This window comes from Crassostrea angulata, unplaced genomic scaffold (genome assembly GCF_025612915.1).
Source record: "Crassostrea angulata isolate pt1a10 unplaced genomic scaffold, ASM2561291v2 HiC_scaffold_215, whole genome shotgun sequence".
In the NCBI taxonomy this organism is placed as follows: domain Eukaryota; kingdom Metazoa; phylum Mollusca; class Bivalvia; order Ostreida; family Ostreidae; genus Magallana; species Magallana angulata.
This window is the reverse complement of record NW_026441768.1, coordinates 28,830-42,470: the sequence shown is the minus strand read 5'-3', so window position 1 is coordinate 42,470 and position 13,641 is coordinate 28,830. Positions and strand designations below refer to the sequence as shown.

The following is a 13,641-nucleotide window of genomic DNA, read 5'->3' as shown; positions in this document are numbered from 1 at the left end:
ACAAACGAATGTTTACGATAATTGGTCGCTAAAATGGGATAAAAGTCGCAAGAACATAATGGTACGTTAAAATTACGACATTATAAGTTTGAAAACATCATGAGTGGTTATGACATGACATACATGTGTTATGTATACATGTATTATCTCGTAGCTACATACGACGACGTTTTCCTTACAAACGACATAACGTACCAAAATAGCGACTAATTGAAGGATCTTTTGACATGTTTTTCTCGTATTTATAAAATGTGTCTTTTATATTACAAAGATAGTGTACAAAACTTACATGTATTTAATGTTCTTGGTCCTACTTATATTTGCAATAATGATCTTCTAGTTGATTTTTTACTCTAATGAATGGTTCATATTCTCGTAATAAGGACTACAGTCAATTCAAGCATGACTTTTACAATATTCACCACCATAGCAATATAATCTCATACTACAGCAATGAAAGCTAATCCCATATCACATAATCTCGTAGCATATCATCACGTTCTCATAAGTCATAGCATACAATAGTATAGCTTACAACATAAATTCAACTTGATGTTTTAGTCTTTGTTTTTCAGAGAACAAACGTTTACATTGGAGATCAGTGATTTTTTACTTTGAAATTGTTGGAATTCTTTTTTCTTTTTTTTTTGCAGAGGCCGTTTTGTTTAAATCTCAAAACACAGTATTTCTATTTCTTACAGAAAAGCATATGATTCTCATAACACTCAACAAACATTTCATAGCATATCATTAAAATAGCAATTAAAATCACAGCATAAAATTCCTAAAGATATGAATGAAATGACTAAGTGATCTAATTACATGTGTATCATGCCTTATTTTGTCATACGTCCGAGTTGCATGTTTTTTTTTTACTTGTAAAACCTGTTATCGTATATAAGATTAGTATTTTCGAACAACTGTCTCCTTAATTTGTGTTCTATTTAACATATATGTATCACAATTACGACGTATCTTTTTAGAATGTTATTTTTGGTATGTACAACTATATTTACGTAAACGTCTATAAGTTCTGCGCGCGTGTATTCCTAACAATCGTATTTATTGAAAATAATGGCTGCATGATTCACCCATCATATCATTTTAACAAACACATTTTTAAAAAAATTCCCAAAAGGGAATACCCGTAGTATTCCAATTATCTGTGTTTAAGAAAGGTTTTTTTTTAATGCACTCTACGCAACCAACCAACAAAACTTATGTAAACTTTCAGCATAAGATATTGATTTGTGTCATAATAACTTGGTCGATTTAACTCTTTAAATCTTCGCGAGTAAGTCTTATATAGTCCCCATTGTTTATATAACCGACTAGGGCTGGTTGCAGTGAGATACATTCGCGTTTACGAGGATCTCCGATATTTCCTCGCCTGCGAAAAATGGCTCTTACAGAAATCAATTGGTCAGCTTTAACAGTGTGTTTATGGTTAATCGTGGGCTAAGGAGAGCACCTTTCCAGTCCAACAGCTTAAAATCAATGAGTTTTTAATACATCAATCTGACTTTATCTTAGATATGTTGATCGATATTATGAATAAATGTAATATTACCCCCACCCCTCCCTAAAAAAAACCCAACAACAACAAAAAACAAACGAACAAAACAGAAAATTCATAATAAAGGACATATAAAGATTCAAAATAAAACTTTGAGTTTTAATTGCTTGTTTTGCTGCAAACTTAATTACGTTAACATTCATTTATGTACCTGTTACGCCAACTTTCATTTGATAAGCTAACGTTCCAAACAAATCTACTGAAATTGAAGCTTTTAAAATCAATGTTAAATAAACATACACATTTAATTTCAAACTTTTACTAAATGAGTTTTCATACTTGTTCATGTTTATAAAGATTACATCTAATACCTCAGATTTCTTCTTTTTTGTTTTACACAAATGCCCGAGATTTGTTCGTGTGTTTTATATCCCCCCTTCTCCCCAAAAAATAACAATTACATCATGCATTTTTTCCGGGTCATCCGGTTTGTTAGATGAATATCACTATGTTTTAAACGCCGGTATAAAGAATCCAGGTCTATAATTAAATATGTTATCTGGTATCAATATGAAAGACTTATCCTTTATTAAACGGATTGGTCGCCTTCATTGAAGCAAAGCCAAACTTTATCTAGCGCATTCCTTAAAAATAATGACAGAAGTAAGACATACCCTAATCGCTCATGAATAAATTTGCACACATTTTTAGAATCCTTTTGTCCTTGACATTATCCGAATATCAACGATTTTAAAACCACAAATAACTGTCACACATACTGCAGGAATTTTAATTGTTTGATAAAGGATACATGTACAAAGACGCACTATAACAGAAGACGTGTATTCCTTGTTTATTTGTTACCAGCCTTTAGTTTAAGAGTACTTTCAGTGTAAATTACTTTTTACCTTGATTGATTTGTTTAAAGACATTGGAAGCTGACTTACAAACGTGTATGAATGAGCAGGTGCTCAGATTAGCTCTTGACAGCGTTATATAATTATGACTAATATAAATGAGGTTTCTTCCTTGGAACATTTTGTCTGCGAATTTCAAATGAATGTGTTTTGTGCCATTTGTTTGATATGCTTATCTATAATGTTTCAAATTACTGTTTTTGTTTAGAGAATCGTTACAATATTCGGTTTGTAATTTCATTATGTTTATTGTATGACAAGTAATCTCTTATCACTTTCTGACGATTTAAAGTTTTGTGTAATGTGACTTAAACATTTGAGATCAAAATTATTTTTTCTTAATCCCTATGTATGAAATGGAATACTGTGGTTTCATCAATATTCGTTGAATACCAATTTTCGTGGATCTCGTTGTTAAGTTGATCAACGAAATTTAATGTTCATTGAAGTTCAATTTCAACTAACATTATGTATTGACGGGATCATTGGCCAGGAAGTTACGTGTCTTTGAAACTTTGGTTTTCAGAAAATCCACGAAAATGGATACCCACGAAAATTAATGAAACAACAGTAGTTGTGCATTTTGAATGATTGAGCAAAATTTGATTGTTAAAAGTAACATGACGGAGACCACTGCGTTTTTACGGAGCTCCCGCGGCGGGTAACTGCATTTCCACAGAGATCTGCATGGCGATAGACTCTGCTCGCAATGAGTATATGCCAAGCGCTCATGGTGTGGTAAGAGATTTTACCTTGCGTATTCGACGTGCTCTACGCGTTGACTGCGTTGACAAAACGTTCTTTGCTTGCTGATATGTACTTTTTAATTTGTTCAATTTTACAATTTTACAAACAAGAATTTTTATCTTTACAACTAGAAAATAAATGATAAAAACGTTGTTGTCTGTTTAAATGGAATAATGGACATTGTAAATGAAGCTTGCCTACACGTATTGATATACCAAAGGTGTAAGCACTTAATTTGTTGCAGATATTTTGTAGTTTTTTAGCAAAATGTCTTCTTTTTAAGTAGAGATATTGTTTGGTGATTAAAACATTTAACAAATTACTACATATTAACAAAATTATACAAACAACTTAAGGCAAAACAGGCATTTTTATAAAGTATATTGCATTCCTACAAATATCTACTTCATTTACTATTGAAATAGATGTTCATGTGTTAACATAAATCAAAGTAGGGAATGGTATGAAAAACGACCAGTATTTACACATTTTAAGAATATTATCCTAACACTCATACTTCCGTTTGAAATTTTACATGAAATGAATTCTCCGGTAAATCTCATTTATTCCAGAACCTCTGGATTTTTTTTACATACTTAGCAACGATAAAGAAAACTATCCGAAAACATTTGCAGTGATGGGTTGTGACCACAAAACATGTAACGACCTGAAAGTCCGTGCGGTCAGAAACACCCATATGAAAATAACTACGATGTGTGGTGTTCGATTTAACTGACGCGGTTGAAAATTAGTTTCAATGCAGAATGTAACTTTTGAAAATGCTCTTAAGAAGAAGAGAGAGAACATAAAAAGGAAGCATGGGGTGGGGGGGGGGGGGGCAGGGGGTGCACTAAAGTGTTCAACTCGAACGTGGTTAAAAAAATCACATTATCTCCAAATACATGTACATTATTAGATACTTCTCTCCAAGGGTTCAATTTGTTCTTTAACACCAATGAAAACTACTCTATAAAGTCAAATATAATTCTTTTTAAATGTTGTTCATCCGGCAAAAATTTTGGTCTTGAATTTTATCAAAGTCTTTTTCGAGTGCCCTTAACCTCTTATTTCGGCATATCGCAGTTTATAATCACTTGGCCTTCATTATCTAATAAAAAAAATATGTAAAAACTTCATGTTTCTGTGATGCCCTGTCAATATATAAATTCTCAAAAAAAACAAAAAAACAAAAAAAAAACACATACACGATCACCTTCAATATGCACGCGAATTAAACCTTATCGGTTTCTTGCATAGTATACAATGCCAGTTAACAACACTGTTTTTAAAGGCACCATTTTAGCACTTTGCCCGATTTATGTCTTAAAATAAAAATAATAATCCATGGATGTTACAGATCATGTTCATTTTGATTATAAACACAATTCTAAAGATATTGTCTACTTTACACCAACGGCGTATAAATATAAAATGATGTGCAAAGTCACACGCTGATGATACTATCCCTCGGTGATAAACCAAAATATAGGCTCTCAACATGTTTATGTTAGACTTAAGGCATATTTTGTTGTCTTAAGAATATGTCAGCATTGACATAGATATGACAGTAAAACGGCTGTGATGATATTTTATCACACATTTCTGTTTTGAATAGATCTTAATCCTAAGAAAGTTTTGAGAAACGGGCCCATGGTTTCTTGTGTTTATAGATAAAGTTATCAACGCAAAAAGCAACATTTATATGAAAATTACGAAAATACAATAGATATATACATGAAAATATACTCGTACAAATATAAACAATAGCAAAAATCGAACTTTGTTTACAAAACAAAAAAAAATCTATATGCAGTATCGTGCTCGTAAGAACTTTTTGTTTTCAAATACAAGTATTCAATTTGATAACTTTTTTTTTACAACTAGTTGTAGAATTCTTTGTTGTTGTTGATTTTTTAAAAGAAGCAGAATGTGACAATGTGTTCTCTTGCATTCAAAAAATGCTGATGTAATAAGAGATGTTTAAACTGTGTCTATTATGCCGTATTTGTAGAGCACTGGTTTAAGTTGTACAGGTTTAAAAGCGTAAAACACCTTTCACGTTAAAGGGATATACCCTATTAAAGCTATAAAGGGAATTTTGAAAAAGAAAAATATTTAAGAATCTTCTATCAAGCCCATATATTATTTTCTGATGCAGTTGGTCTCATTCTATTAGTAGCGATGTTTTTCACTTGGACAATTTCTCTTTGGTTATTAATATTTGAAGGATTGTAAACTCCAATAAAAATCTTTGCAGTTACAATGATTCAGATTACCATGCTTATTATTCTGGTGGTCCTGAAAATATTATGTGGATTTGTTTCAACAAATAATAAGGTAATCTAAATGAGTTACAAGTATTATTATTTACTTTGCATAACGTCATTGATGAAAATCGTGATTATAAAAACCTGGTTGTTACTACATACAATTTCGCTAAAATAATAAATGAAAACTAGAGACGAGCTCGTTGCAAGCAACGATTAGGTCTTCCGTCGTAGCTGCGTCATACTTGTGACGTAATATAAAAATTGATACCTGACCATGCTGCAATATTAGATGTATAAACACTGTGTAAAAGAAACAAAGTACATAAATATAAGCAAATACAGATCTTTAAAAGTTGTCTGAAGTTTGATTCGCCGCATGTTGTTTTTTTGCATGTGCATTTTATTTTGAGAAACTTATCGAATCATCATAATTGACTCAATATACACAGAATATGGACGACGATTATAATCACACAGTGGGTATGCCCGGTATGAACGTAAAAAGACCAAACATTTTACTCGCATTTTTTATCGAAAGCAAGGGCCAATGAATCTTTTAGAATGTATGCGGAGATTTTGAGTTTGCCTGGGGATGTCCGAGGCATATTTTTGTAATTTTATATTGTACATGTAATGGAAAGAAATTTTGCGGGGGTTGGGGTGGGGTCTGGAACCCTCACCCTACTCTTCTAGATTCGCGCATGGGGAAGGCCGATGCCGGTAATTTAACGGTAATTTTAACCATTTTTATTTAATTAATCATTTTCAAAATTATCGGAATTCCAATGTTACCTTTAAACGCAGTTAAAACTTAAAATACGAACCATTTATTCTCGGTGAGTATTCGGCCAACATGCGTCCGCGTACGAAAGAAATGGCAATATTCAAGAAATTTGGATGGACGATCTGGGTCCTAGGTCGTCCATCCGATTCTTTTTCAGACTAAGAGCTACAGAACTGCACTTAGAGAATGTCAAACTGATTATGTCAATTTATTTTGTCTCAAAGAATCAGTTTTTTTAATAAAGTTTTATTTAAAAAAAAAAGAAATCGGGCACAATTTTCAATGTTAGCATTTTACAATTTAAAGGTCTAATCAAATTTTGAATGAAGTTTCAAGATACTACTCTTCGTTGTTTTATACGAAATATTGCGTGGAAAAAAATTTACATCGCATATATATTATAGAACTAATTTCTTCTCTTTTTTTATTTACATCAAAATAAATCCAAGAAAAAATCTAAATATTTTTTTTTCCTTTATATGTGTTAATGAAAACGTTGATCAGCAAGGGCCGGTTCTATGTCGTGCAAGCACCTACTTAATAGATTGTTACACGGATCTACCACGATGACAAATATCGAAAAGGCAATATTGTGGGTGAAGGATGAAAGTGTACTTTGTTTTTTAGGTTTATTTTTGATAATTATATTTATCTGGATCAATTTGGTCTGTTGGTTTGTTTTGTTTATTGAAAAGGGGAATAAAGAAAATGAGTAATTTCCGATATGAAGTCAAGCATATATTTTCATATTATCATTGACTTAAAACATGTTGGAAAAAAGAAATATTGCATCAAGCAGTTAGTTATTATGCGCAGATCATGCATTCCTCTATGGTTTTCACAATTGCATGTATTTGCTTACGGAGAAATAAATTTCCAAAGAGATGATATAGTTATCAGTTAAGTTCCAGATTGTCTTCTGCACATGCAAGCACGTGTGTAATCCTGATTTAAAAATAGGTATAATGTCCGGGGAGGGGGGGGGGGGGGGTCATCGCAACAAAATTGTGTATAAGCGTACTAGAGTGTACATTGTTAATTAATAATTGATGTTGAATTGTTATTAACAAACAAAATCATAAATTTATAATAACAAACACTAAAATGCCAGGGAGTTCTGCTGGACGCGATTTCATTTGTCTTCAATTAATAGAGTGTAGGGATGCCCGCCTACTTAATACATATGCTCACGCGTCAACAGATTAAAAATGACTGTATTTTGGATTTATAAATCGTTCTAAAACATTCGATCTGATATATCGTTGTTAACAATTCAAAACTTTGAACGATTAAATTTGTTTTTATACCTAGTACCCCGACCCTCACGGAAAAATCCATTCAGATCAATGGAAATTTCATTTACAAGACTCCGCGCCAGAATCAGAATGTCTCATTCATTAATTTTTTCGTAGTCATAGTGGACGAGTCCAAAATAGGAATTTTGAGACACATCATACAATGTGAACATATGCCATGAATGCAGTTTACTTTGCGTCTATTTTCTTTTTTTGAGAGTCCTTTTTATCATGTTTATCATGGCTTGAAAATGACGGAAGGCCCTTGAATGTTGTTATCTTTATGCAGGCACGTAGCATCCTTTTTGAAAGTGGGGGGTGGGGGGGGGGGGCAGACTCATCCAAAAAATCTTGACAAGCAAAAAAAAAAAAAAAAAAAAAAAAAAAATCCTAATCCGGGGGGGGGGGGGGGTCTGGCGTAGTATGTATATAACTTCAATTTCAATCCTAATTTCCTTATTTTTATATAAATTTTTTACATCCTTGATAATTCAATTTTTTATAAGTAAATTTTAAAAAAATTAGTTGCTGTGAGAAAAAGTGGGGGGGGGGGGGGGGGGGCACCCACAAGTTTGAATTAATAATTGCCTGAGGATGCATCTTTAATGTGTCAACATTTATATTCATAATTGATGAAAACGTTATATGGGATGTAATAAGCACAATGAGCAAGAGTGTTCAATTAAAAGGGCATTTCACATTGCACGTGTGTAATCCTGATTTAAAAATAGATTGCCATATTTGAAAGGTCAAAAAAAAAAAAAAGAGGGAGGTGTCATCGCAACAAGATGATACACATTGTCTAAGTAGTACAATGTAAGTAATAGTTGGTGTTGGATTATCATCATTAACAAAGAATCATCAGTTTGGATTAATTAAAACAAATATAAATTCATATAATTGGAATATTTACTGGAGGGACAACGTACAAGTAATTCGCCGAAGTGGGGTACGTGTGACCCGATTTTCGATCAATTGGGCGATTTCATTCATCTGGAAAAGGGTTTCACTCGCGTGTACAAATGTAAATGTACATCTAACAATTGCTAGTCAATTAAGTGTGTATGTTAATTCGATAGATTTCTTCTAAAACATTCAATCCAAAGTATAATATATGTAGTTATTAGTTGACACCCTCTCAGTGGATCTATGCCGATGGATCTATCTGAGATCTCAGCTGTTGCGTGAATGGTAAAGAAAGACTTCGCGCCATAATACGTCTCATTCATAATTTTGGCTCGCCGATTAGTGGGCGAGTCCAAGTTAGGCCAGAGCACATGATGTGTAGATGGTCTTACCCACTCTATTTTCTTAACTGGTCATATAATAAATAGAGATATCATGGATCTTTCACTTTTGTCGGAGCATGTAATAAATGGAACCAAAAAATAAAGTAATTCTAATTGAATTAAATTGAAGTTAAAATGTAAATACCCCCTCCCACCTACGAATTAGGATTTTCAAAATTCCCCATTTTTATAAATTCCTTGTCAAGATTTTTTTTTGATGAAGCTGCCCACCTAAACCCCCCCCCCCCCCCCCCCCACACACACACACACACTTTCAAATAACGATGCTACATGTACGTGTTTGAATATCCTTTCCTATATGGTTAGAAATAACAAAATGTCTTTGATTTTGCATCTAATATATAACAAACTCAATTTTCAATTTAGCTGTTTGAGATTATTCGATACATGTACATTCCTAAAATGATTTAAAATAATGAAATGATATACAGGTACATGCACTCGATCGAAGAAAAAGATTGAAATTGCTTCTAAACTCTGCGCGTTCAGTTTAATAATTTATGATCCGCAGCGAAAATTAAATTTCATTTCTTATAAGATAGCCTAATTGATACATGCATGCTTCCATTGAATAAATTTGGGTAGTCAGGCAAGCTTTTTGGAAAGCTATTGCTTGTATAATATTAAGGTCAAACGCGACCTTCATGTGTCTTCCATTTTTTCCTATATCCACAATGTGAATTAAGATTTCCACTTTGTTATTTCATAATTAAATTTTTATGTAATATGATTTTTTTGGTTTGAATATAAAGTGTTCAAATTAAAATATATAGTATGACTTTACTTATAAGCATTCAAATGCATTTTGCGTGCTATTTTAAGGGAAGTTCGAAATATTCTAGCTCCAAAACAAGCCTGGTAATGTACTCTAATTTTTTTGGAATTAACAGGTTTAAATGTTAATAAATAAGGAATGAAATATCATGGAAAATTATATAAAATTGAGGAACGTTTCGTCTGTCCTTAATTAAAATAATATAAATAGACATCATAAATCCCATATCAAACGACATATAACCACTTGAATCTGCGCGTCTTTTAATGAAATTATGAACAGCGGCAATTCTAAGTCAATGTTAGCTGCAAGTCTGTATAGCACTTGCATGCAAAATTTCGGATGGTACTTAATTTTTCCAGACGGAGAGCTACATATATGCAGCTAAGGTAACTAATAATGCTTCCGATGAAATACTTTGTTTAGTAATGCAAGGTTTTAAGAGAGCAATACTTATTTGTTTAAAAATAACACCCTAATACTTCGCATTTCATTCGCTGTTTGTAGAACAAGCAGAACCAGTATCAGTTCGATCCCTACCGTATGTACATTGTTCGAATTTAATAGCCCTTGCATTGGATTGCTTTGCATGTACAAAATATCTTTTAAAAATTCAACACTGAAAGTGTTTATTTATATGGCTATTAATCTATATGTACATGTACACATAGCGTACACATGTGATTCAAAATACCCCAAACGGAAAAATTCACTTATTGAGTCTACATTTTATAGAATTTGCAAAAAATACATTGCGGGTCTGAATGTTTGTTAATGTGTCACTCTATCAATATACAGTTTGTTAATTATTTTCGATTGCTAAGGCTACATCGTTTTTGATGAACATTGAACAACATTTTTTCCATGCCATTATTTATACGGAAGATAGCGAGTACAATTATAAAGCACAATTTATTTAATTATCTCTTTAATATTGTGTACTAGTATGTAATAAATTATTTATAAATTGCTGCCGAAGGTTGTTTGGTATTTTCGTTTGTAGATGCATTGCAAGTAAAAAACGTGAAACGCGGGGCAAGTCATAATTAATATCCCTAATAACCGTTACTTAAAAATAGCGGCTTTGGATTCAAATATTATCGTATACGAATATTAAGTTCACTTTTTAAAATCATCTCCACGATGATAATATTATATCCATCGGATATCAGTATTTTGTTTTGCTTTAAAAGAAATGTTCTATCTTGAGCAATCCCGCGTTCTTTTAAATTGCCAGCGTACTATTGTCATGTCAGTAATACACATTGTGCTTTATATGACGGCCGTGTATACGTACTGTAGAAAAGTTGAGTTTAATTACCATGCATTCGAACCATTTAATTAACACATCTCCCAGTACTGAAACAATTCAAAATGTCTCTGTTACAGTAACACAGTGGGGCGTTAAACATGTGTACGTCCAGCTCTACAAGCATATGCACTGTCGTCAAGGCGACGGCCTGAATACAGCTAGCGACTCTTCTATCGATCGGTTACCTGAGTCTCGTAATGCATCTAAATATAGAAAGGGGCACAGTTATGAAACAAACAACAAAAATAAGGTCAAAGACGTTCATCTTTATGAAATGAATATGTACATATGAATAAAAACATTTGGGAATTTTATGTAGAATTATTTTTGCGCGCTGCATATATCAGTTAGTGCATTACAAAAAGCCCTTTCATAACCTCCTAAACGTGCGCACCCCCACAAAAATCGACCGAACTGACAACAATTGTTTCTGCAAATACTGGCTATAAATTACGAAAACATTAAATTGAATACCACGGAAGGATTCAAAATTAATTTCTTTACAACTTTGCTTCAATAATGCATTAGAAATTTTTATTCCTTTACAAGTTATTGACAAGAAACTTTTGACGCATCTAACTCCTTAATTATAGGGGCCAGCCCCTTTTTCTGTATACCGAATGAAAGGTCTTGGTAAGACCAAGATCTTTTAAAATACATGTTATAACAAATTTTTATCAGGTAGGAAACTAACACGGAAAATACGCGAATTTTTTTGAATTTTTTTCTTGCCTTTGTTTCAACATCTATACCTTCCCTTTTATTTGCATTTAAATAATAAATAAAATATATCTCGCACAAATTCAATGTATTAGCTTCCAAACCAGCCCATCTTTGAGACTCTGCCAGTCATCGTTATAGCTAAACCTCCCTGGACAAAAGAAGTCGTTAAATTTTACTAAAAGGGGAATAACTCAAAACCGTATGGGGATTTTCCTCAACTAAAATATGCAACGACAACATCACGCGGCATGTTATCAGTCCTGAAAATTTCAAAACAATCGGTGAACAAACGAGCGAGATATTAAGGATCAAAGTTGGCGTCTAGAAGAAAAAAAAAAATAATAAGAAATTTGAAAATTTTTCAGAATAATAGTAAGGTCTTCCGTTGGAAACGGAAGACCTTAATAATCTTAATATAGCCAAGCTGTCTGGAGTCAACATTGTCAGCTGTGTATGTGGAATCATGTCCCCGAACAGTCGATGAATGGAGAGAAGCAGACAATAGGAAAAACTGTAAACAAATTGCACATAGCTGCACATCTTTCGAATACCACTGTGTAATAACTGCATGGAAAAATGGAACTGTTGAAGTATGTGCACCAAGACAACAGATTATTGGTAAATTATCAAGTATGAAGTGTCATAAATTCGTTCCGTATTTTAAAAAGCAAATGTAATTGAATAACAAAAACATAATTACCTTTTCCAGGAAAGGTTTGTGCTGAATTTAATGTTGGAGGAAATAGAATACAGCGAAATGATAACACACAATGTCAAAAATGTCCAGAAGTCTACAATTCTAGGGATGCTTTTAGATGTATGTATCTTGTAATGCCTTTCTAAAAACACTCACAATGCTGTTAATGATTTGATACATTATATAGACCAGAAGCTAATTTTACTGATTTAAGTTCAAAGATTTATGTTTCCATCTTAAACAAATCCTTTTTTAGCGGTGGGAAATTAATTTTTGAATTTGCTTAGGTTTGTAAAAATAAACAAAAAGGGTTAGAGTTTTTGTATTATATTTGCAGATCCTGAATGTTATGATCATGTAAAAAGTACGGAAAAGATAAATGAATTACAAAGTACTAAAAAGTCACTTAACGTTAGCATGGATTCCTACACTACACAATACGTATCAATCTCGTCACATGAAAACGTGTCATTTCCTGTAGAAACAAATCTTAGGTAAGTGTTTTAATAGGTGAAACAAAACAATTGATCGAAATATTAAGAATTCATTTTCCTCCACGTTGTTAAAAGTAAAATGTTTGGTTATTTCATTGCATATTGTTTTATGACATTATATTTAATTTGTTTAACAGTGTGGTGATTGGACTTAGCGTTACGGCGGTAATCGTTTCGAATTTCTTGATTGCCTTCCTTGTTTTTATCTGTATTGGTCGATGTCGACAGCAAACCGAACAAAGCCAACAAACGCAAGGTGTATGCTCTACGTTAAGACCTACATTTGGTCTTATTTTTATTTGCTCTTTCTTTAATTCCTTACAACTGATATCAATGAAAAGTTTGACATGCATTAATAGTTGTAAAAAATAATCGTTCATGTATTACATGTACATGTAATAATATAAATCAAAACCAATTGTTTCAACATGACAAAAGGAAAGAGTATAAGATAGCGTGCTGGAGAAAACTTGAAAAAACATACAGCAACTTACAATATCTGTCGTCCTTCTAATCGTTTTTAGGTTGCTCAAGGGTCGTCCAAAGCAGCAAGTTTGACGAAGAGAGTAACATGATTTCCGAAGTCTAAGAAGAAAAATTCCTCAAAACCATGCAATACTGTATATTAGTTAAATATATCTTGAAACAGCATAAAGATGTATTTATTTTATGGTATCAATGAGGATAATATGTGGCCCAATGCTGAAGGCAGATGGATACATTTTACTAAGGGGGTTTTGAGTCACCAATTCCATCTCTATGATACCCCCTGCCAGAACAAAGAGTAAAAAAAAAACACAA

The 13,641-nt window shown here is 32.5% G+C and overlaps 1 protein-coding gene across 1 annotated transcript; it reads left to right on the top strand.

Annotated features, from left to right (window-relative positions):
• The first annotated feature begins 5,442 nt into the window (after positions 1-5,442).
• LOC128169791 (uncharacterized) lies at positions 5,443-13,429 on the top strand. The gene is made up of 6 exons (XM_052835863.1): positions 5,443-5,517; positions 12,069-12,267; positions 12,359-12,466; positions 12,684-12,840; positions 12,978-13,096; positions 13,365-13,429. Exons 1-6 carry the CDS (start codon positions 5,443-5,445, stop codon positions 13,427-13,429), a joined length of 723 nt encoding a protein of 240 aa, XP_052691823.1.
• Positions 13,430-13,641: the final 212 nt, after the last annotated feature.

What these genes read in the sequence shown, in the direction of transcription:
- LOC128169791 (XM_052835863.1), top strand. Translation starts at nt 5,443, where the DNA reads ATGATTCAGATTACCATGCTTATTATTCTGGTGGTCCTGAAAATATTA. An exon ending in TTGTTTCAACAAATAATAAG is followed by an intron (nt 5,518 to 12,068) that starts GTAATCTAAATG and finishes ATCTTAATATAG; the next exon opens with CCAAGCTGTCTGGAGTCAAC. An exon ending in TTCTAGGGATGCTTTTAGAT is followed by an intron (nt 12,467 to 12,683) that starts GTATGTATCTTG and finishes TTATATTTGCAG; the next exon opens with ATCCTGAATGTTATGATCAT.